Below are 24,071 nucleotides of genomic sequence, written 5' to 3' on the forward strand. Positions count from 1 at the left end.
GTTGGTTGGTTCTTCGGTGATTCTATTTTACCGTATATTCTTTTCGAAATAGTGCACTTGCTTGTTTATTTAACACTTTGTTTGTGCTTATTCTCTTTTTATCTGGTTTGTCATCTTCCACTACCTAGTTGATGTGCGCACCAGGTCGATTTGGAATTTTCTCAAACTATACCCGTTTTCTTCTTCCTCTTATTCAGTAACAATTCTTTGTTTTGTATGTGTGTGAATTATATTATTTATTCACTACACTTCGTCAAATTTAGCGGCGACTCCCGTCGGTGGTGATAACTCGTTTTGACGGCACACGAGCAAAGTAGAAGCGCGTGGAGCTGAATCATAGTGGTTAGACTTATCGCGGGAATGAAAGGCGGTTAATTTTCGAGGAATATATATATTGTAACGGCTATTTTCTAAATTTTATATATTTGGAATTTACGAAAATGTTGGCAAAAAAAATATATATTTGGAATTTATAAACAACACCAACCAAACAAAGTATTGCATATCTCATAGATAACATTCTAAAAGAAAATTTTCTATTAATCAATAAAAACTTTAAATTACTCTATATTCTAAGTTTTGTGTTACAAAAAAAAATCTTTATTCTAAGCATTAAACTCTAGTGTCACCCTCTAAATACTATACTTTAAACTCAAATTTATAAAATATATTTAATTTTTACCTTTTAATAATGTTATTTTAAAGATTTTTTTGTGTGCTAATTTGTGGACAAATACTTAATTTTGTGTTGTCTAAAAGTATTTATCAACAAAGTACGTAAAGTGACCGAGTGTAATTTTTGGTGGGGTTGCTTCGATTTTTAAGACATGCTGATCAAATGTTGGCTATAAGCAAAATAAGAGACCAACATGTAAGCTTTTGAAGGTTTTAGCTTTCACAATCAAGCTTATGTAATTTCCTTAGCAATTCGAAGGTATGATAATTTGTTTATGCTAAAAAGTGATACAATAATATTAAAAGAAAATTGATGGCGTAGGTTGAACGGAAAAATGATATTTAGTTATAAAACAAATAATGCCAGCTCAAAGATTCACATATCCGTCTTGTCGTACATTTGATAATATTATATATACAGAAAAGAAAAATGAAAACTTCATTTTGGGAAGGAATCAGCTGATAAAGAGATATTACAAAATATTGGCTCTTCATGTTTCATAGGAGACATTTGTGTTACCGCAACTTATTCTACCCACTTGCCTCTTTGCTTATTATGTTTATCACAATGGATACTATAAATCTTGTTCACGTGTTTCATTGTTTGCTCGATCCATCATTTGATTAATTATGTCTTCTTACATCATTATTTGAAGTTTACGTATAAATTTTGGTGCAGTTTTCTGTATTGCAACACCAACACGTTACAGATTCGTATGACATACATACAAATCTTTTTTTTTTTTTTTGCTAAATTGTAAATATCATATAAATAAAAAGAAGATTTTGCAATCTTAAGTTTGAGCCATCTTGGCAAAAAGAAATAAAAACAAGATGGATCACCATTTTAACCTACAAGAACTTTACTATCTCAACCACATGGACATAAGAAAACAAAAGTGCTTCCTGCCTTTCCTTGCTGAGATTATGTTTCTCACCTCCTTATCAATGCAATGGAAGATTGAAGCAGGAGAGAGTGAGGTGTGATTGTGTATCAGATTGTTCCTTTGCTTCCATAAATGGTAGACCGTAGCTTGTGTAGCCAGTTTCCTAAGAAGCTTTAGCTCTGGTGTCGCTGCATCTCTGATCCAAGATAGTAGTTCTGCCCAGTCCGAGAAGCTCGCTAATGGAGGGTGACATCTACTGAATACCATACTCCAGATATCACGTGAGTACTCGCAGCCGAGGAATAGGTGGTTCCTTGTCTCCACTTCTCTTGAACAGAACGTACAGTCCGCTGCGATCATCATTCCCCACGAGGCAAGCCTGTTCCTCGTTGGTAATCTATCATAGTTTGCAACCCACATCGTGAAGGCGTGCTTAGGAACTGCCCCTTTGAACCTTACATACAAATCTTGTTCACGTGTTTCATTGCTTTCCCGATCCATCATATGATTAATTATGTCTTCACACATCATTATTTGAGGTTTACTTTCGGATATGTTTGTTACAACATAAAACACCAACGCCCGTAAATAAAAGTAATAATATTTTGTAAACTTTATTGCATTATAAAAATTTCGCGTGCAAGTGATATTTATGTGTAAAGTGACACAAATCATTATTTGATAGTGGATGTAGCCCCTCATTCCATTTTGGAGGTTTTATCAAGTTGGTTGATTGATTTGTGGTATTTATTTTACACGTATTAGATATTGCAATAATTTTAACCAATAGGACAATATGGCAATAATATATATTCGAATACAAGGAACATCAACAATGAAAATAAAGAAATTCGAGGAAAGATGAACTAATGAGACATGAAGCACCATCTCTTTGGCTTTGCGTTGGCCTATTTGGGGAATTATTCTCAAGTGCTATCTTATGAAAAGTGGGTTGCCACTTAGAGTGGCTATCGTCACTCTGAATTTCTTTCATTCTTAGTTTCGCAAGCAATTCATGATTTGATACCAATCTGAGAGTTTCATGAACTCTACAATATTTTTCTCGCCTTAACTTATACTATTAGATTATTGATTATTCTATAAAGAAGAAGATATGATTTTTGGAGTTTGATAGAAGATGCTATAATAAACGATGAAATATAAATGGTCTAATCCAAAATAAGACATTTTATGTTAAGTTGTGAGTTACCCTTATGCCTTATCTATTGCTAAATAAAAGTATGCGAATTTTCTCATTTATCAACTTACTAGGTGTAAAGTTGTGATGCTTTTTAGATGAATTTCAATGTAACACTTTCTTGAATTTTTTTAGATTTGTTAAGTAGTCATGTAGTATTAGCCATTGAGTATATTGTTGTTATATTATTGAAGTGAGACTCATAAGAGTTTTGTTACCCATTTGATTATCGACGTGTTCTATTCATTATAACTTATACTAATTCTTACTAGAATTTAAATGGATTAGAGGATAGTCATGATAATAACCCACAGATATGTATTATATACTTTTGTAGTAATGAAAGTAAAGAAAAAGTAGCAAAGTTGAGATGCCTTTGCGACATTACCCCAAGAGGCCAAGACAAATGGGAACTATCATCATTTTAAGATTACTTCCTTTTCTTCTCTTTCCTTTTGGTTCCTTTGACTACATTTTATTTATCTTCTTCTATTACTTTTTGTTTTCTCCTTCTGATCTATTGAATAAGCTGAATATTTTCCAAAAAATAAAATACAATTTATTTCTATCCAGAATTTTTTGGGGACTTTTGTTAGTATTAATATTGGGCTTATATCTGAAACTAGAAAATAATAATCGGTCTCAACAAAATAAGCAGAACATAATATCAGGGCCCAAAAACTAAACATTTCTTAGCAGAAATATATTTTACTTAGGCTAACCGCGATCCATTAACTTTTAACTAGAGAAAAAGCTCGGCAACTTGTACTATACTACTTTTTGGATTAACGCGATCCAATAATTCACATCGTGACAAGAAAAAGGATCACATTACGGATGGGCACCGGCAGTAATTATCTTGTTTTATGAAACAAATTTAATAGTATATAAATGTAACCATCTCAAATATTTGAGAACCCCACACACATTTTAAATAATAGATTATTTAGATTTTAGTTATTTTGAGTTACCACCCATATCCCCGGGCTCATATCCTATGCTTTCTATAACCCGTGAGAACTACCACTAATAATGCTCGAATCACCAAGCAGCCCCCACGAATATTCGAAAACCCCACAGGCCCACACAAAGATTTCTCAAATGATATACTTTCGTGAAATTTTCAATTATTTAAGATACCCACACAATAAAATATGTGTGAAATACTATCACTAATGGTGCTAATGATGCTCCAAATGCATTATGCACCCCATGCATTCTCTAAAGCCATGCATATTCAATTGAATTCAAAGTACCTTTTTTTTTCTTTTAATTCACAGTACTTGATTTTAATTCTTGAAAATGGCACATGATTCTGCCGAAAAAAAACAAAATGACAAATCAATCAGTACAGTGAGGTGGCTATTTATATATAAAGGTTGTCTAGGGTTTGAATACTGATATATTTTGTAACGTACTAATCGAAACTTTTTCCGTGAACCGTTTTGAGTCATTGCAGGAATAAAATGGCCACTCCACTAGCTTTGTTCAAAGGACACGTTCAGACAAGACCGCAGTTAGTTCCTCGTCTTAACCCTCGTAAAGTGGTATCAATTCATCGACTCTTTTCTCTTTATTGTTTTGTCTAAAAGTTCCACGTATGGTTTTTATCCGACATGCATTGACTTTATAAGCATCAAACTTGTAGTCCATTGTTGCTCAATCTCGAGGGCTCCGTATGGAAAGCGACAACGCGGGTCCGGTGGTTCTGATAACGGGATGCTCTCACGGAGGGATCGGTCACGCGCTGGCACGTGAGTTCGCTGAGAACGGTTGTCGTGTGGTGGCAACGAGTCGATCACGGAGTAAGATGGCGGATCTAGAGCAAGATCCGAGAATGTTCGTGCATGAGCTTGATGTTCGGTCGGAGCAGAGCGTGAACAATGTCATGTCTAATGTTATGGATAAGTTCGGCCAAGTCGACGTTCTCGTCAACAACGCCGGCATTCAGTGCGTCGGTCCTATCGCTGAGATCCCTATCTCCACCATGCAAAACACCTTTGACACCAATGTTTTCGGTAGTAAAATTGGTTTTGATTTCGATAACGATATTTAATTAATCCGGTCACGAAAATAGGCTAGTGAATCATTATATAAATTTACATAGACCCTGAATTTGTACAAAAAATAATTATATAAATTCATACTAATTGTTTATAGTAATCAAAATCTCAAGACCAACCTTTTTAATGAGTTACAAGAAAAATTAATGTGGAAACATTTCAAGAAGTGAATATACGTCCATGCAGGTACCGTGAGGATGACTCAAGCCGTTGTACCTCATATGGTGTCTAAGAAAAAGGGAAAGATTGTCAACGTTGGAAGTATCTCTGTGATGTAACCAAGTCCATGGGCAGGTGTCCATACAGCGACCAAAGCTGCTATTCATGCTCTTACCGATTCCCTCAGGTTCAGAAATGAGACCATTCATTAATTCAAATTATCTGATGGTCTTGGTTCTTCAGTTTTTTTTGGTAATGGGTTCCTTTACTAACCGCAGGTTGGAGCTCGACCCCTTTGGCATTGACGTCATAGATGTCGTCCCAGGAGGAATAAAATCAAACCTAGCAAACTCAGCTGTAGACGTCTTCAAAAAAATGCCTGAGCTGAAACTATACAAGGCTTACGAAGAAGGTATGATAGAGAGGCTATTCTTTTTCCAGAGGAGGAAGCCAACTCCTGCTGAAACATTCGCTAAAGACATCGTAGCTGTTGTGCTAAAGAAGAACCCACCGGCTTGGTTCTCGTCAGGCAGATATTCCACCTTCATGGCAATAATGTATCATATGCCCATTTGGTTCAAAGATTCCCTCCAGAGGAAGGCTTTAATGAAAAAGGGCTAATCATGTAAAAGCTTCTTCGGAGTCTGATAATGTAATCTTATGTCTTGCTTGGGGGGGTATATGTTTTATTCAACAATGAGATAATATAAAAAAATATAAGACTGGTCAGAAGATTTTCGCATTAATAATCAAGAATAAACAAACTCGATACTAAAGATATTCGTCTAAATAAATATTTTTCTAATAAATTTTGGTGGTAGTCCAAGATATGGGAACAGCTTGTCCAAGACTTTTGTGGTGGTCGAATTGATGATTTCCAGATGATCGCTAAAGTTTGAAATCTCCTGTACATTTCTGATTTATCTTTTCAATGATTGCAACGTCTCCTTTTTTTTTTATAGCAAATACGATTTTTGTTTTCTAGCAAAGTAATCATTTGCTATATGGACCATGGACCTAGCATTTGAAGAATTTTGTGCTAGGCCAATTTTCAATAGTACAAATATTTATAAGAAAGGTGAACGTTTCTACAACACGAGGAACATTTTTTCCGCTTTAAAGACCCAACAATGTAACATCAAAACCAACATATCCGCAGATAAAAAGGGTCACAACTATCTAACTAACATAACTTCTAACTTTTAAGAATGGTGTGGAGCTCCATAATACATTATTCCCGGTGGCTGGAAAGTTGAACCTTGTTGAGGTTGTTGTTGTTGAGCTGAGTTCGACTGAGGAATCTGAGGCTGTTGCATATGGGGTGGTGGTGGAGGCGGCGGGAGTCCAGGTGGCATTAACGGAATGTTACCAAAGCCATAAGGATTGTTCATTACCGGCTGTTTTAGAAACTGTTGTGGTGCTGCTGGATTAGAGATCAAGTGGTACTGACCTTGACCTTGTGTTATAGGTGTCTGGTTCTGGGGGTTGTTGTAAGAAGGAACAAAAGCATTACTGTCTGAAACGGGAACTGTGCTCTCTGGTTTGGATAGACCAGAAGTCTTTGTTGCTTCAGCTGCGAATGAAGAGAGAACAGATTGCATGATCATGTGTGATGAGGTGGATGCTGTGAGCATCGCTGCTATAGAAGCAGGCGTCATCTTTGATGTTTGACCAGACTTAGTGCTGTTGTTGTTATCAGTTGTCTCAGTTGCAGAGACTGAGCCCGGAGCAATGGTTGGTGGTTTTGATACATAATCCTCATCTTTGAGACGTTTCTGCATCTTTTGAGCTTCCTCTGTTTGTTCTTGTGCTACCTGGTAATAACAAAAGTAGTCATGAGCTTAAGGTCAAGCGGGTCACAAGGTGAGAGATGCTGTGTGAGGTCATACACATACCTGAATCTGAGCTTCAAGATTCTCCAGTTCAGATTCCTGACACCAACAAGCAAAGGAATGAAAGATAGATCAGAAACTAGCAGAAACAATTGTCTTAAAAATTAAAATCCAATTTAAGCAGCTCAAATCGGTTTAAGCCCTTTTAAATCGGTCTAATTCGATTTAAATCGGTTAAATCAAGTAATAATGTTAGTGTAAGATCCACAAATTTATCTGATTTCATTTTTTTTTTGTATATCTAATTTTAACATTTATAATTAAACCTACAAAAATAAAACGCCTAATATAAATATATAATAAATAAACATTGCAAAATAGTGAACTTGCCAACCTGAGAAAATCAATAGTACCTGTTCTCGTAGTGCGTCTTTAAGCTGGTTAACAAGGGAAGTTCTACTTCCTTGAACAGATTTAAGCTTCTCAACACATTGTCTCAAAAGGTATTCTTCCTCTTCCAATTCTTTCGCCAGTGATTTTCTCTTAGGGTTGTCTTTCACTGGAGACAGAGACACAACATATGAATTAAAGCGAGAGAGAGAGCGAGAGAAACAAGTGGTGCAGGTAGTAAGAACAGATTGTCACCAGTAGAGCAAGCTTCTTCAACATCTTTCTCCATCTTCCTGATACGTTTAACTGCAGACTTGCATTTACTCATCTCAGCTTCTTCATTCGAGTTTTCTGCAACAACCAAATGATATGCTGATGATATCTTCTCAGCCACACCTCCTCCACTTGATACTTTCTGCATATCAAAGCAACACAAACAAAGAACTGTAATGAAATTTGACTAATATCAATAAAAGAGAAAATGAAATCTCGGTGTTTACCGTTCTGGACGACTTTGAATCACGTTTTGAGGATTTGGATCCACGAGGACGCTTCTTGCTGACATCAAGTGGCAAAGGGCAATCTTCTCCAAGCATCACGTCCCTAAGATTCTTCGAACGTGATCCAAACACTTTTCTATCTTCCCATATCTTCACCTACAATAAAAAGTAAACACAATACTTCTTTATTCACGTTTCAAACCTCACACACCATCATCACACACCTAATGCAAGAACCTTAAATAAGTTCATCCTAGCATCAATCATCACAATATCCCAGATGAGACATAATCATATACTTAAAGAAAATAAACAAATGCTGATACTGTAACCTATTCGCAAACAACAAGCACACTAATCATATATAACATCCTCATTTCTAGAGTGTAAAAAAATAAATCTTTCTCTAAACATTGGATTGAGCATAAACAGATTTAAGAAAAAAACTTGTACCAAAGAAACCAAATGTTCAAGAAATCGCTAAGCAGTAATTAGACACGTGTTTTATATGAGATTATTGATTAGGCAGAGGCCCAAATCGATTTTTTGAACGGCTAAACCGATTTTTCTAATAAATCCTTCTGAAAAAAAATCGTTTTGCTTACTTCCAATGTTCAAGAAATCGCTAAGCAGTAGTTAGACGTTCTATAAGAGATTATAGATTAGGCAGAGGCCCAAACCGATTTTTCTAACGCCTGATTCTGAAAAAAAAAATGTTTCCTTTACTTCCAATTTGCGCTGCCTATACCGATTTTTAGAACACGCATCAAACTATTCACTACAACATGTGTTCTCCCCCAAAACACTTAATAGCTTCTTAACACCAACATTTAACAAAATAGAGATTTTACCAAACGAGAGACGACGCCTTTGTCACGATCATCTCCCTGAGAGACAATATCTTTAACCGCCTTAGGAAGAACATTCCAAAACTCCTGCACGAACTCGTTACCCTGACGCTTACTGTTCTGGAGAATATCATTAGCCAAATACAAAAGAGGCACTTTCTGAGCCATCTCCGTGCTGTGAAACTGCTTCTCCCATGTCGTCACGATCAGTTCGGCTTTGACCCGATTGAATATACACCAATGCGATAGAGCTTAAATCACAAAAAAGATCGAAACTTTAGCAAAACTACGAGATCTATATGAGGATAAAGTCGAGAACTTTAAGGGTTTTGATGAGTGGGAGAAGTGAAAAAGAGGATACTTTCGATGGATTGTTGAGTGCTGTTGAGCTTCGCGAGCTTGTCGATTAGGATCTCTTCGCTGAATACAGTACTCATCTGTGCCGATTTTGGGGAAGGAGAAGCTGAGAAGTTGCCGAATTGGGTTACGGCTGGTGAGATGGGAGAGAGGATAAGGCGGCGGAGCTGGAGAGATTGTGCGGCGGAGTGAGAACGGAGAAACCCTAGAAACAGTCACGCAGGCGGGGAAGCAGATTAGGAATAGAGGATGACAGAAAACGACGACGTTTTGACGCAGAGAAGAGAGGAAAGTTGTGTTTATTTTTGTTTCTCTAAAAAAAATTTCTTCATTTTGTTTTTACCTAAAAAAATTTGTTGATTTTAAAAATATTTAAATTTTAAAAATATAACCCATTGTAGTACCCCACAACAAGACCTAGTGTTATACTCTCTCCATTTTATAATAGTTGATGTTTTAGAAAATATTTATTACTTCAAAATAGATAAAATTTTGATATATTTATATTCTTTTCTATTTTATTGAAAACTGTTGAACTAACTAAATTTTACAGTCAATTTTTAATTGGTTGAATGTTTTTAAATTATATTTGTAAAGTTTTATTTTTGGAAAAAGATAAATTTTAATCTTTGTGCAATGAGTCAAAACATCGTGTATTGTAAAACTTAGAAAATACAACTTATAACTCAAAGATGGAGCATTTCAAAGATTTATCCTGACACCTCATTGTCATCTTCCAATTTGATATGGTTCATGTGTTCTCTCTAAAGGATGGAGACTATATCAACCTCAAGCTTCACCACATTCATTTTTTAACATCTACACACACCTTGTCGAAATATTCTAGACAACAAACTTGCAAATGCAATATATAGACCCAAAAAACCATCTAGGACGTAATTATATATTTTAGTAAATGATTAAATCTTTGTTCTTGACTGTTTTGTAACGAAACTCGAACCTGTCTGTATTTACACCGAGATATAAATTTTGATTGATTAAAGATTTCTCATTTGTTACCGGCTAAAAAAATATTAAGACTAGACTTTTCAGTCCGTAACTTCCTGAACAATCTCATGGTGGCTGTTTTAATCGCTGGGAGAGTTCAAGATTCATGTCCACGTCGTTTCACTAGCTGCATCTTGGACTCTGACAATGCTCTGAGTACTTCCTCGTCTTCAGGTGTCTCTTTTCTCAATATCTCGTAGTCTCCAATTGCTGCTTCCCAGTTCCCAAGCTGCAACCACACAAAAAGATCTCATTAGTATTATACCATCATAATTGCAAAAAAAAAAAGAATTATAGTTCAAAAGACTATCACATATTCCTCCCTCTTTTTCATTTAAAATATGTTTTAAAAATATATTTTCTTTGAAATAAATAATAATTTTAAATTGCTATTCAAAAATTGTTATTTGTTGTTTGTCATCGTTGTATTATGTAGTGTAATTCTAATTGATTGAATTAATTGTAGTTAATGGTGTTTTATGTAAAACTAGATAAAATAAACGTTAGTAAATTCTAACAAAAACCTCAACATCACTTTTACCTTAGCGTTACAGTCGGCTCTTCTCAGTCGAGCCTTGGTGTAGGCAGGACGGACGGTGAGTGCATTCGTGGAATCCTCTACGGCTCTGTGGAACTGTCCCATTTTGGATAGACAAGCTGCTCTGTTACATAGCAAGACTGAGTTTCTTGAGTCATGGTCTAATCCTTCACCATAAGCTGTGCTAGCTTCTTGAAACCGTCCCGCTTTGAAGAAATCGTTGCCTTTTGATCGCGCTGCGGTTACGGCCTGCACACGCCGGAGAACCATGCTTACTTCCCTGTTGTTCCTGTCCAGCTTGTTAGCTCGTTGAATCGCCTCAACGGCTTCTCCAAATCTGTTTTGACACAAACCGCTTAAACCATGATATCATTTGATAATGGTTAAAAAAATACCATTATCTTGAAAAGATGTTGGAAACATCAAAAATATAAAAGAAATAATATATAAGAAATTTGGACCAATTCTTTTACATTAAAGGTTTTAAGTTGAAAGATCATAATAAGTCTAATTTAACATCATTTGGCATGTGAGTGGAAACAAGAAGATTACATAACTAGAGAGAACAAACCTTCCGGATGACATGTGAACCTGAGCCCAGACGACCAAGAAACCGGCGTAACCGATCGGTCCGTAGTATTTTGTGCTCATTTCCACATCGAAAACCGGACATCTAGACAAAGCATCATCGGCCTCTTGATGTCTATAACTCTTCAAGAATGCCTCTGCTTGCAATGCATATACTTGAGGAGCTGCGTCTGCGCCTGAAGCTATAGTGTTCTCGGTTTCTTTGATCAGAGTTCTCCAATCTCGCAATCTTTTGGCTTCGGTGCATCTGTTGAGATGAGTCTGAACCGTTTTGGCCTTCAAAATGTCTTCTTGATCTGCTTCTGGACCCGAATGCTTAACATGATATATTGAGTTGTCCACCTCTCCCAACCTATATTATTTTCAAGTTTATTTTACGTTTAAAAAATGTTGACTTACTTGAGTTACAAGGTAGGGCTTTGATGAGATTACCTGAGGTACAAGTTAGACAACCGATGATGAGCTCTATGGTAATGAGGCTCCATTCTAATTGCCTCTCTACACTCAAACACTGCCTCAATGATTCTTCCCAATGCCGTCAACGCCGCACTTTTGTTGCTTCTATACGCAGCCTTCTTTGGATCGATGGCTATGGCAGCATCATACAACGCTAACGCTTCAGCAAAGTTTCCGTTCCTGTAATCTTCATTCCCCATTATCTTCAAAGTCTCTGGATCCATTCTTGTAGATATCGCCCTACACAAAGACCCTGGCTGATCTTGATTAGTTGAAACCGCAGTTTGTCTTTCCTCTTTCATTGTATTCCTCACCCCGTAGCTTCCACCGGTATTATTACCGTATCCTTTGTTTTGAACAGTTGTTTGGTTCCCAACCGATGTTGTTCCTGGCTGCTTCAAGTTCCCAAGGTTGCCAAACATCACATTGCTTGAAGATGCTCTTATCCCTTTAGCTTTCTGGTTGTCGTTGATCATGCTCTCTAGCTCACCTGATAAACCGATAGATTCCCTTGGCACCTTCTTCGCTTGTTGTTGGACCGGCCATTGATTATTAATATGTTGGTGACTCCCATTGTTGCCTAACTGATGGTTATTAGGGTTTTGATTCGATGAGGGTTTTGAAATAGGTTTTTGTATCGGTTCAGGTGGGACTTTATGATCTTGAAGCTTATTTGGGTTTAATTCGGTTGCTGGAGATTTGGTGAACTGAATATTAGCGGTGCATTCTGTGGAGGCAATGCTGGTACTCGTTGTGCTTTTATGGTTTCCCTTATCCGCCGTACATTTCTTGGACCACAAGCCACGTTTACCAAACACAGCACCCAACAGCCCTCGACGTGACCTTTTCTCCACTGGCTTTTCTGCCATCCTTGCGCCACTAGGTAGGCACAATCAAGCAAAACTCAAGGAAAGGTTTTATAAAGGTAGATGGAAATATAGCAAACCAGAGCTCAACGTTTGGTATTAATTATTTGAAGATGAGAATATCCCCATTGTTAAGAAGATAGAGGAAGCTCTTTTTGTTGCGTGTCCCCTTCTTGAATCAATAATGTTACACAAAATTGCATTGTGATCAAGATAGGTTAAGAATAACAAAAAGAAGAAGAATGATGTCGTTTTTACTTCTCAGGTCGATGTAAGTTTGTCAATAGACTTGGTGGTGGGTTCTGTTCTTGTCAATTCTTGTTTTTTTTTTGTTTCTCTCCTTTTTTCTGGTTCGTTGTTTGTCCTTTTTTTCTTTCTATGGCTATTACCTGGTCTTGTAAGGGAAACGGAAAATGAACCTTAGATTTGTTAAGTCAATATTTAGAAAGAAAATGTGACTCTTGTCCAAACAAAAAAGTCCGAGAATTTCTCAACCTGAATCTATTTTTGCCTTTGGTTGGCCTTATGGGGTTCACGTTGGTTGAATATCTCCATGTAAATTAAGGTGTCTACAAGAACGTATGCTGATTTCTCATAAAATCAAACATCTATGAAGACAAGTTCCTAGTTCCTACATATCTTTGTTGAAAGAACTAATTATAAATTAGTTATATGAGAGTAGTGATATCAATCAAGCTATTGTGATTGGGAATACATTTTGTTGCGCTTTATGAAAACCGGACATTACGATCAAATATTTCATGCATGCATACATGACATCACAAACTGCCTTTCTGTTACCGGCAACTTGCAAGCTAATTAATGTATTTTCTTATTCTTTTCCCCCATAATTATCAATTACTCCGTAGTTCTTAAACGAAACGCAAAAACGATGGGTCGTAGATAGATTTTTTTTTTTTGTTTTGGTAATCATGTTAAATTCGTAGATACATTTCCCTGAGATATAAAAGACATTTAAGTTGGAGAGGCTTTAACGTAGAGCCTTAGGTAAGCTCATACGAAAGCGTCGTAATAATATTTGCTGCAGATAGCGTACTGATCTCACTATAATCCCCGAAATCACTCGCTTACCATATTATCCAATGCTTCATCATCTCCTACCACATCACTCTTATAAAACGTTCATAATATTTTATCCCTAATAATAATCTACCTATACCATGGACTCATGAATCATGATCATTCGTCACCACTTTTTTTTTTTTTAATACCCATGGTTTCAAGATTCGCTTTGACATTTCTACACTTTTTGCAAAACATGATCGCCGACTAAAATTAAAATAAATAAAACAATATTGTATTTTAATTAAGTCGGTGCAATCAACTTTGGTTATCCAACTTTGATTTCTACTAACCTATGGCGTCTTGTATCCGCCGGGGAAAACTCTCGTCCACCTGAAGAAAAAAAATATAAATATCTCCCCCACAAAATTACAACTTACGTTTAGCTCAGACTGAAAACTCTCGACACGTCCACCATTGCACATGCAGACCTACCTCTCAAGAAAAATAATAATAATTAAACTTCTCTGTATATGTCCGTTTATAATCCAACATCTATATAAAGGGCTCTCAGTTTAACATAAGTTGGTGTAAGTACGGACAATAACCTTAATCACGTAATAATAAACTAAAGTCCATAACTCGAAATCTGATGATGGACTAAAGAAGCAAAATGGTTGAAGTCGAAGAATTAGAACCACTTAGTCCCGTTGAAGACGGAGACGAAGGAGAAGAAGAAGAAGAGGAAGACATAAGCTACGATGACCTCAAAAGACGAATGTGGAAAGACCAAAACCTCATGGAGAAGCTCAAGCAGCAGAAACGAGACAACACCGACGTCGTTTCGCTTCCAACGCACCGAGCCGAAGCTTCACGTCGCAAGAAGATGGCTCGTTCGCAAGACTCGGTGTTGAAGTACATGATGAAGATCATGGAGGTTTGCAAAGCGAAAGGGTTTGTCTACGGTATCGTACCGGAAAAGGGTAAACCGATAACCGGTTCTTCCGATAGTTTAAGACGTTGGTGGAAAGAAAACGTTGATTTCGACCAAAACGCTCCAAACGCTGTCGCTGGTTACTTAACACTCGCGGCTGCTGCGGCTGAGCTGATCGAGAAGGAGCCATCGAGTTTATTACACATGTTACAAGAGTTACAAGACACGACTCTAGGCTCGTTGTTATCGGCGTTAATGCAACACTGCGCGCCGCCGCAACGACGGTTTCCGTTAGAGAAAGGCATCGCGCCTCCGTGGTGGCCGACGGGGACGGAGCTTTGGTGGGGAGAGCAAGGAGCGGCTCACGAGCAGGGCGTGCCGCCGTATCGTAAGCCGCACGATTTGAGGAAGTCTTGGAAAGTTAGCGTTCTCGCGGCTGTGATCAAACACATGTCGCCTAACTTGGGAAGAGTGAGACGTCTCGCGAGACAATCCAAATGTTTACAAGATAAGATGATGGCTAAGGAGACTGATACTTGGTCTCGCGTATTAAACCAAGAAGAGGCTCTTCTAAATATCAAAGACCTCAAGATCTCGGAGGATCAAGAAGCTTCCGGGTCCAAGACCAAGAGAAAAGGTGATAATATTATAGAACCGTCTAAGAGTGTTTACACTTGCCAAAATTCGAGCTGTCCGAAGAGTGATGCGAGTCTTGGATTCATGGACAAGAACTCGAGAACGGGCCATGAGATCCAGTGTCTCTACGGGTCTTCGAGCCAGAGCACGGGAGAGACAAGCTCCGTGCTCGAAACAGCACCAAGTATTGGTACTAATACGACTAGTGAAGATGATTATAGTGCGAGCTCGAGCGCAATGGGCAAGCGAGATCATGATGATCATAGCAATTGGTTGGATTATTTATGGTACGAGAGGATGCAACAAGAGTTTAATTTCTCTAGGAGATTAGAAGATGTTGATGATGATACTGCGGTGGACTTGAACCAACTACTGGAATCAGATCAGTCGTCTGACAATGTGGACCACAATAATTTTTCAGTTTGGGATATGGGTTGTGAAGACAAAGACATATATATGTTCGATTATTAATAAACTTGTCACTAAAGATTAAGTCTCTAGTGTGCTTTACAAGTACCCCAGTCAAAACATTTATGCACTTGTACTCCTTAGTTACATCTATCCACCAAATACAATAGAATAGTTCCTAGATCTAGTTTTTCATAAGCAATAATAACCTTTTAAATTATTGGTTATTGAATCACTAGTTCAACTTTTTTTGTCTCTCCCTCCACTCATTACCAATTAAATTTGAGATGTAGCATATGATTCTTAAAACATTAAGTCGGCTCAAATATTCAGTGAAGTTTCTGAAGAAGCTAAATTACTTAAGAGCCCTATATAAGTATATTAATAACATAATTTTAAAATTGACTTTTTTCTTCACGACATGAGAAAATCAGAAATAAAATGTAAGATTGCAGATACTTTATTTTATATAGTTTCTTAGATGTGTCTTAAACAAGCTTTAGAGACTGAAGAACAACATTACGCAAACAAAACAAACAAAACGCTTTTGTTTTGTCAAGAAGAAAATATAAGGTGAGTAAAATGACTCAAATAGCCCGGGAATCACCATCGGCGAGGTAGTATCTGCGGAGAGCGGCGCAACCACGGAGTGGTTCGTCCCGGAAGAAGCCCATGGCGTTGGCAAAGTGGCGAGTAGAGGCGGCACCGTTGGAGCGCGTGAGGATCACAGTGGCCGTGCTACGGCCAGGATCGGGCACTTGGCATTTGCGGAGGGGACTATGGACGAGCTCCGCAAAACATTGCTGGTCTTGTCGGTCTCCTTTGACGGCGACCTTGTAGATTCCTCTGTGTCCCGTCACCGCCTCACCAACTACATCCTGTTTCAATGTCACTCTGTCTTTGCACAATATCCTCACTCTTGCCCCTATTATTCAAATAGATATATTATGTCTAGGAGGTTGATGAAAAAAAATTGTCTAGGAGAAAACAAAAACAAAAACAAAATTATATCGTACCAATTATTATATTTTACCAATTTTTTTTATAATAACAGAACAATATTTGTAGTCTTTTTTCTTACATCAAAGCAAAATGTTTCACCTGTATTAAAAATAAAACTATTTATTCTGAATATGTATATATGAAAATGCTAAGAACCTTTACAAAAAAAATGCTAAAAACTTGTGAAGATTGAAATCATTCCACTATTGTGTTATTCTGCATGTTACTAACCAGATCCAAATAATTAAATTACAATGTCTATGCAAATATAAATACCAACCGGTGATATATTTTGTGGCGACTGTCTCGAATCCAAAGCGGCAAGTGTCGCAGTAAACACTTCCTTCAATGTGGAATGGCGTTCCAATCGCCATGGCCGCAAGTGGTAGTAGCGAAACACACAACACAGCGATCAGAGGTACAGATGATCTAGCCATCTCCATAAACAAGTTAAGAACGATACTATTAATCTGGCGAAGGGGTTTTGTAATAATGTGCAAACTATATAATCTCTATATATATAAGAAGGATACTGAAGGCCACATGTGGTAAAGAATGGTGTAAGTGTATAGCATCTTGTGCAAATTAAAAAGGCTTGCTTAGTGTCGGCTGGATCCACTTGCGGCTCCTACTCCGCAGTACACGGCGAGAGATTTTGTGTTGCCTTCTCCACAAGTCAACTCATACGGTTGTTGTTAATTCTTATATACGTTTCGGATTATAGTTTTTTTACTTCTGTAATTATTCGCCATTACTATCTAACAAAACTGCTAAGACTAGTATGAAAATCGTCCACTTTTATAAGACCAACTAAAAATCTCGTCATATTGGTTGGACTCAAAATACTACTCTTTCATATAATAGTGTCAAAAAATAAAATAAAATCATACAATATATCTTGTATCGTTATTAAGAAATGCGTACAGCTTAATTTAATAGAGTGATGAAATTGCTGGTTTGCTTCAGCCCGACCCACAACGTGCGCGTTTCCCCTTTACGTAAGAGTGCATTTTAACACTAACGATGTTGATCCAAGATTCAATATATTATACTATAAGATTACGGTAGCCTAGTAAGTTGGTTATGTATATAATATATAACTAATTTAAGTTTAATAAGATCAACATGAGGGCATTAATGTCAACTGGCCCGTGGCGTCTGAAACTCTTGATGTAAATTAAATACAGTTTTGACTTTTACCCGTACCATATAAACAAACCTTTTAGACTTTTAGTATTTAGAAGTTGAACGTAAGTCATGTTAATGTTGGTTACTAGTACGCATGCAATTTCCGAAGTTCGGAATCACTTGGGACTCGATTTTGACCAGATATGTGATAATGTGAATAAAAAATGGATTGTGTAATCAGTTTTAGATTGTCCAACTGATTCAGCTGATGTAATAGAACGACTTTTAGAATACATGTTAACATATACTCTCTCTGTTTTTTAATGTTACATATTCTAATTGTTTCACACATTTTAATAAAACACATTAAATTTGTATAATTTTTTGTGTTTATTTTTGTTCTATAATTTTAAACCACTAAAAATTTAGTAAGTGTAATTAAATTTTTTGAAATTTGCAATTAGTTAATAAAATATGTTTTGAAAATATAAAAATGATTTTTTTTAAAACAAATTTTTTTTTCTAGAATATGTAATATTAAAAAACAGATGGAAAATATGTTATCTACTTATAAATGTGGACTATCTAAGAGCATCTCCAAAGGCACTCTATTTTTTCCTCTATAATTTACACTAAAATAGAGTAACTCTATTATAGAGTTAAATTTGCTCCAATGGTTCACTCTATAATAGAGTTACTCTATAATAGAGTGAAATATAGAGTAATCATATTTTTTTACTCCAAATATAGAGTGAAAAAACAAGAATACTCTATATTTTACTCTATTATAGAGTAACTCTTATAAAGTGAACCATTGGAGCAAATTCAACTCTACAATAGAGTTACTCTATTTTAGAGTGAAATATAGAGTGTGATTGGAGATGATCTAAGAGATCAGTTCGTGGATGAAGGCAGTAAATATACTGGAAGAAAACCTTCCGTCTTGAAGAGATAAGTCGGTCGCATACGACCAACTGCAATGAATATTAAGAACTCGGCCTACTGGGCCAGCTGTAACCGACGCAGGCCCATAGAAACCCATGACAATGCGCGCTTTAGATAGATACAAAGTTAATTGGCGTAAACACACAAAAAAGGCAAAGATGGCCACGTCTCTCTCTACTGCAAATAAGGTAGTTCTTCTGTCTTCACCATGAAGCAAACACGAGTTTTGACAGAAGAGACGAACACACACAGACAAACACAATCTTTTGACAGAAGAGACTAACACACACAAACTCTCTACGATTCTCTCTCAAAGAAGGTACAAAGATCCATAATTAGTATGTCTTAAATATATATTTTTACTTAAATCTAACCGTAGTTTTACACACGGGGTCTCTCAGCCAGAGAGAATGAAGATATACAACGTTCACCCTTATAGGGGAATAGTTCGATAACTTATTTTTGTTTTTAGTCACAAGTTTTGGACTTAAGGTGGCTAATAAAGCAGTCGGAGAGTTACCGGACGATTGATGTCAGAGATTTGTCCAGGTGACATCTCCATTTTATCAGCTTCGGCTCCCGCAAGATTATTCTTCTCCATCTGTAATATAGTTTTAGGTCAAAACCATTTATAGTCATTAATTAACACAAAGAAAATTCTTTTCCCACCAACCATCAAAAATATATAGCAATCTGGTTTTCATAATTTGTCGAGCTTTTAGGGTCTTTCATCAAGCTTATAACGAATCTCAAATCATGTATATATATCTACTTTTTCCTGATTAACCTGAACAAGTAAAACTGAAAAACTAAGACTACTTGAAACTAACCAATCGGATCCCAACCTAAACCGTAACAGTAAACAATCATTCAGTTTCATAAATCTCTAACCAAATTACCAAAACAGAATGATGTCCAACAACCTGAAAAGAAATTATTTTGACTTTACCCAAATGACATATGAGATTATTTAGTTTTTCTTCTTCTTTTGGTTAAGAATTGTTTAGGTAGTCGTGAATATAAAAATGTACACAAACTTCGGTTTTTTCTTCCAGATCCAGGCTTCATTCGATTTGGATATATAATCAGTAAAACTCAGAACCCTTAAGTTTAAGGAAATGCTGCATCCTCTAACTTCAAAGAACTATACTACTTTTAGGAATTAGGGTTTAAGACTTTTGTTGAAGTATTAAGGTTTATGACAGAGTTTAGGTTTTACTTTTAGCGTTAGGGTTTTAACTGTTTTACTAATTTATAATAATCCAAATTAGAACCAAACCAAAATTTTCCCCAACCAAATCCAGACCAATCATTTTTGGTTTTCATACAGTAATACTCTCATCAAAATTAAGATAAACCAAAATGCCCTAATCTCGACATATTCTTTTCTATAATACCTTAAGTATAATATCTATTGTACATGTTATATCTGCAAGTATAAGAGTATGTGTAAAAGTGCTTGTTAGCTTTTGCATATATGAAGAATGTAGCTTTGTTACCTGGCTAGCCAAACCCTGGTTCTCTTCTTTCAGCAATTTCTCCTGTTTTAAAGGTCAACATGATTATCACTTACCAAGTTTCTAAACCTAATTTCAGATTCTAGAACCCAAATCATTTGCATCATCCCCAAAAAGACTACATGAACTGTGAAGAAGTTTAATGTAGATTTGCCAGCTCATAAAGCACACTTAGGGAAACTAATACAATACGCAAAAGTTTTGAGGCTCTCGACACAAGGTAAGATATCTAATTAAGTGCTATAAAATAAGATATCTAACCTTTTCTTTGAGGCTATCAACAAGCTTCAACATTAGTTCTGTCTGCAACGGATTAAATATAAGCGCTCTGAAAGTAAGAAAAAAAAAGAGATTTTGTAGTGAACGTACCTTCCTAGCTCTAGTTACGGAGAGGGCAGTCTCAAGGTGGTCCTCCAGCTGAACGAGGGAGTCGACGCTTACATCAGAATTTGATTCCACAAGCTTACTGCATATATTAATAGTTTGCCAAGAAACACTAATTCCTTTGTCATCAAAGGAGGAGAGCAAAAAAAAGTCTTAGACAATACTAACCTTTCGACAAGCTCTAGTAGCTCATGGTGTGAACCATACTTCGGAGCTTTTGACTGAAGATCCTGTCCACGGAGAAGGGATAGAATAGGCAATTAAAACAAGGGATTTGAGAAACTGGGAATGCATGCGGATCCACAGCCTCACATAGGATCTTTTGACGAACTAATGGCTCATGAGTGGATCAATAATGCAATAACTCTAATCTAGATCTCCACAGTTTTGAAGTCCTAAACATGTGTTGGCTTTGACCAGTATGTATGGAGCCCTCTAGGCACTAATTACTCTTAAAACTGCATCAGGACTAATTCAAAAAATTTGTATTACCAGAGCTTTAAGATCATCAGCATGTTGTTTTCCATATCGATCAAGGATCTTGACCAGGCTGAAGAGGAGACAAAACAAAATAAGTTAAGATCAAAACAACTAGCTAATCCTTGTTCAACACCATTGTAATGGCGATCGCGGAGAACATAAGTAGTGTAGCATATGTGTGGTTAAGTACTAATTGTGAGGCTGAGTTTTCTTAAATCTACCAAATTTCAAAATTACTTTACACATATATGTGGATACTAAGAACCAACTAGTAGCCTTATAATTTGGATAATCTTCAAGCAATAAATCCATGGCAAAGAGGTAATTTTTTTTTGAAGATCTACAATTATCTTTTTAAGTTAATGGCTGCACAATGTGGCATATATGCATTCATATTAAAACTCTTGATCTATTATTCTGCATTAATCCTACATCAATTTTATAGATCTCCCCGAAGTGCATTGCATCGAACTCCAAGAGATTCATTGACTTGAATTACTCTAAAAATAGAAACATTAATCATTATTTATTCTTATAATGAACTCTTCAGATACTTAAGGAGTTCTACGGAGTTCACATTTGCTGCAAAATGTGGCATACATTCGAATTAAAACTCTTAATCTATTATTAAGCATTAATCCCACATTTTTTATAGATCTCCCCGAAGTGCATTGCATTACAAATCAAGAGATCCATCGACCAAAATTACTCTAAAAAGAAAACCACTAATACTCATTCTGATAAGGAACTCTTCAGATACTTAATTAGGAGTCCTAAATCCAATTAAACAATCAAAGATGTATTGAAACTTCACTACACAACATCAAGTATGCATCACAGCTTATCAAAAGACCTTGAATAACATGCAATCTTTTTTACAAAAAAAAAAAAAATCCATGCAGAAAAAGATTGAGAGAGAGAAATGAACAAAGTAAGAAGCTTTAGCTCATCAGGACATTGTTCTTTCTCAAATCTGGTTACCTCATGTATCTCTCATGTTCATAGAAGAAACAATAACAAACACAAAACCGAGAAATCCACATGAGATCTGCCGGAAAATCAAAGTGTCTTTTAATTTTTTATTTTATTTTATTTGTACTTTATTTTATTTTCCTATAAATAGTAAAGAGAAGAGGAACGGAAGCGAAAAGGGCAAATAAAGGAAGACCCAGAAGAGGAGAAGTCATACTTATCGCCGGCGGAGAAGTTGTAAAGCTTGCCGGAGGCTGAGACAACGAGAAGAGCGACGGATGCATCGCAGAGAACTGAAAGCTGACGAGCTTTCTCGATGAGACCATTGCGTCGTTTGGAGAAGGTGACTTGTCGGCTACTTTTGTTCTCAATTCGCTTGATCTCTAGTTTCTTTCTTCCCATGGCTTCTGTCTCCGAGAAGCCTTTGTGCCCTAATTTGATCCTGAGGTTCGGTTTCAACTCTCGCCGGAGATACTGAGCGTTTTTTGTTCTTTCTTATTTTTGCTTTTATTTTCTTTCTTTTTTGCTTTTATTTCTTTCTTTTTGTGTCTCTCCTTTTTCTCCCTCGGGCCACTTTTTATTAGGGTAAACGAGAGAGATGAAAATAAAAATTCGTAGAAAGAACCAATGTGGTTCAGGGACAAGACAGCCACGTGTACCGCATGACGAGTTCCCTCGTTGGCTCTTGCCTCTTGCCTTTATTATCTTTTATCGAATAATTTATCAAGTTTTCAAATTTCAAGTTATATTACATGGTTAGATCTCAAATACTATGGAAAATTATATCTTAACTAATGCAGAACTGTTGCCAAAAAGAATAGAATACACTATACTACTTAAAACAAACTTTTTACACACATTACACTATACTTATAACTTAAACGACAAATATACATAAACTTCGTTATAAAATCTGGTTATTTATTTTCCAATCTGCTGACCAAACTGAAACTCCTGACTAATATAGACAACTTGACCTAACGTACGTGTCTAATAATATAACTTGACCTAAAGCCAACCTACAAACCTTTCAATTTGCTTATTTAGCACAAAATTTACTGGTTTTTTTTTGTCTATAAGGCGTTAATTTTTCTCTTTAGATCTTATAAATTTTAGTTTATCTTACTTCTTATACATGAGAGTTTTTATTTAACCCACATTTTTGTTTCTCTTCGTTTCTTGCATATTCAATATTTTACTTCCTACAAGTCAGACCAATTGTTAGGATTAAAAAATAAACATAAACCAAAATTCTTAAATATCTATTGGACAGTTTGATATATAAATACTACTATTACTCATTTCGTCTGAATTCGATCTGAGTCCAATCTGAATAACCACTAACAATGATTGTTATTTTTCTGCCAAAGAGAATATTTAGCGTGGACGGCTAGTGTATTTAGATGTTTGATATGCCACTCTAATTGTTTAATCTGAATTTGGCACGTACAATTTGATGATGGATTTAAGGCAAACTTTCATGTGAGGTCTGAAGTAGGAAGAAAAACATAAAAAGATTGTAGTATTAGTTATAACTAGATAGTAGGCGATGCCTACATGAGAGGTGATGCGCGCCTAGAAAATAGCCCATGTGCTTAGATGACATGCCTCGTTGCCTAGACGAATGTATTTTTGTTTGTTTCACTGTGGTTGTTCAAAACATGTTGCCTAAATAATTTTTATCCTCTATTTTAGGCAAAATATCTCTTTATTTATACTTTGTCCAGAAAAAAATCTCTCTTTATTTATACAAGGATGAAATTTGGAGATTTTGGCCCACTTTTTTTTGATAAATTTATATTCTTAATATGTTGAATTCGTTGTTTAATTGACATTGTTACTTAATAGACATTGTTCTCACTAATGTATTTTTTAGATGTTTTAGAAAATAGTATACAAAAGTTAGTATTTAATTTTTGTTTAGAATTTTGCACAATCCCATTATAATCGTCTATATAATGTAGGATGAAAAGTTTTTTTTTTTTTGTCAACTTGAAAAATATATTAATACCAAAAACAGGTGAAAACTGCAACTGAGCCAATACAAACCCAAGAAACAACTTACACAAAGGTCGTATACCAAAAATCCCCAACAAAGAGCTACAAAGTTAAAGATGATGCAATTTTCCTATACGATAAACTAAACGTTTGTGGAGAGAAGGGAAATGTATTAACCCTATATGCTAAATTATGTGGCAGAGAAAATACTATATTTATTATTATAAACTTAATGCGAAACGTACTTATACGAATCGATGGGTGAATGTACGGCATGGT

The 24,071-nt window shown here is 36.0% G+C and overlaps 5 protein-coding genes and 1 pseudogene across 6 annotated transcripts; 2 read left to right on the forward strand and 4 right to left on the reverse strand.

Annotated features, from left to right (window-relative positions):
* Positions 1-302: 302 nt before the first annotated feature.
* LOC103850346 lies at positions 303-5,758 on the forward strand (annotated as a pseudogene).
* A 264-nt stretch (positions 5,759-6,022) lies between these two features.
* On the reverse strand, positions 6,023-9,245 carry LOC103850345 (regulation of nuclear pre-mRNA domain-containing protein 1A). Its single transcript, XM_009127082.3, has 7 exons — positions 8,914-9,245; positions 8,556-8,803; positions 7,705-7,860; positions 7,460-7,619; positions 7,228-7,373; positions 6,878-6,913; positions 6,023-6,796 (listed from the first exon to the last, which is right to left on the reverse strand). Exons 1-7 carry the CDS (start codon positions 8,987-8,989, stop codon positions 6,185-6,187), a joined length of 1,434 nt encoding a protein of 477 aa, XP_009125330.1. The 5' UTR covers positions 8,990-9,245; the 3' UTR covers positions 6,023-6,184.
* Positions 9,246-9,688: 443 nt separating this feature from the next.
* Positions 9,689-12,425, reverse strand: LOC103850344 (inactive TPR repeat-containing thioredoxin TTL3-like). The gene is made up of 4 exons (XM_009127081.3): positions 11,476-12,425; positions 11,027-11,395; positions 10,459-10,792; positions 9,689-10,146 (listed from the first exon to the last, which is right to left on the reverse strand). Exons 1-4 carry the CDS (start codon positions 12,366-12,368, stop codon positions 10,015-10,017), a joined length of 1,728 nt encoding a protein of 575 aa, XP_009125329.1. The 5' UTR covers positions 12,369-12,425; the 3' UTR covers positions 9,689-10,014.
* A 1,576-nt stretch (positions 12,426-14,001) lies between these two features.
* LOC103850343 (putative ETHYLENE INSENSITIVE 3-like 4 protein) lies at positions 14,002-15,471 on the forward strand. Its single transcript, XM_009127080.3, has one exon. It carries the CDS (start codon positions 14,062-14,064, stop codon positions 15,427-15,429), a length of 1,368 nt encoding a protein of 455 aa, XP_009125328.1. The 5' UTR covers positions 14,002-14,061; the 3' UTR covers positions 15,430-15,471.
* Positions 15,472-15,796: 325 nt separating this feature from the next.
* On the reverse strand, positions 15,797-16,887 carry LOC103850342 (protein DOWNSTREAM OF FLC). Its single transcript, XM_009127079.3, has 2 exons — positions 16,649-16,887; positions 15,797-16,291 (listed from the first exon to the last, which is right to left on the reverse strand). Exons 1-2 carry the CDS (start codon positions 16,809-16,811, stop codon positions 15,954-15,956), a joined length of 501 nt encoding a protein of 166 aa, XP_009125327.1. The 5' UTR covers positions 16,812-16,887; the 3' UTR covers positions 15,797-15,953.
* Positions 16,888-18,776: 1,889 nt separating this feature from the next.
* On the reverse strand, positions 18,777-22,646 carry LOC103850339 (MADS-box protein FLOWERING LOCUS C). Of its 2 annotated transcripts, XM_009127075.3 has the most exons (7): positions 22,012-22,578; positions 20,835-20,892; positions 20,511-20,572; positions 20,328-20,424; positions 20,220-20,261; positions 19,941-19,982; positions 18,777-19,042 (listed from the first exon to the last, which is right to left on the reverse strand). In XM_009127075.3, exons 1-7 carry the CDS (start codon positions 22,194-22,196, stop codon positions 18,938-18,940), a joined length of 591 nt encoding a protein of 196 aa, XP_009125323.1. In that variant the 5' UTR covers positions 22,197-22,578; the 3' UTR covers positions 18,777-18,937. The 2 variants fall into 2 exon arrangements, with proteins under 2 accessions (XP_009125323.1, XP_009125324.1); XM_009127076.3 differs by lacking the exon at positions 19,941-19,982 and having other exon boundaries at positions 18,781-19,042; positions 22,012-22,646.
* Positions 22,647-24,071: the final 1,425 nt, after the last annotated feature.

This window comes from Brassica rapa, chromosome A02 (genome assembly GCF_000309985.2).
Source record: "Brassica rapa cultivar Chiifu-401-42 chromosome A02, CAAS_Brap_v3.01, whole genome shotgun sequence".
Lineage (NCBI taxonomy): Eukaryota > Viridiplantae > Streptophyta > Magnoliopsida > Brassicales > Brassicaceae > Brassica > Brassica rapa.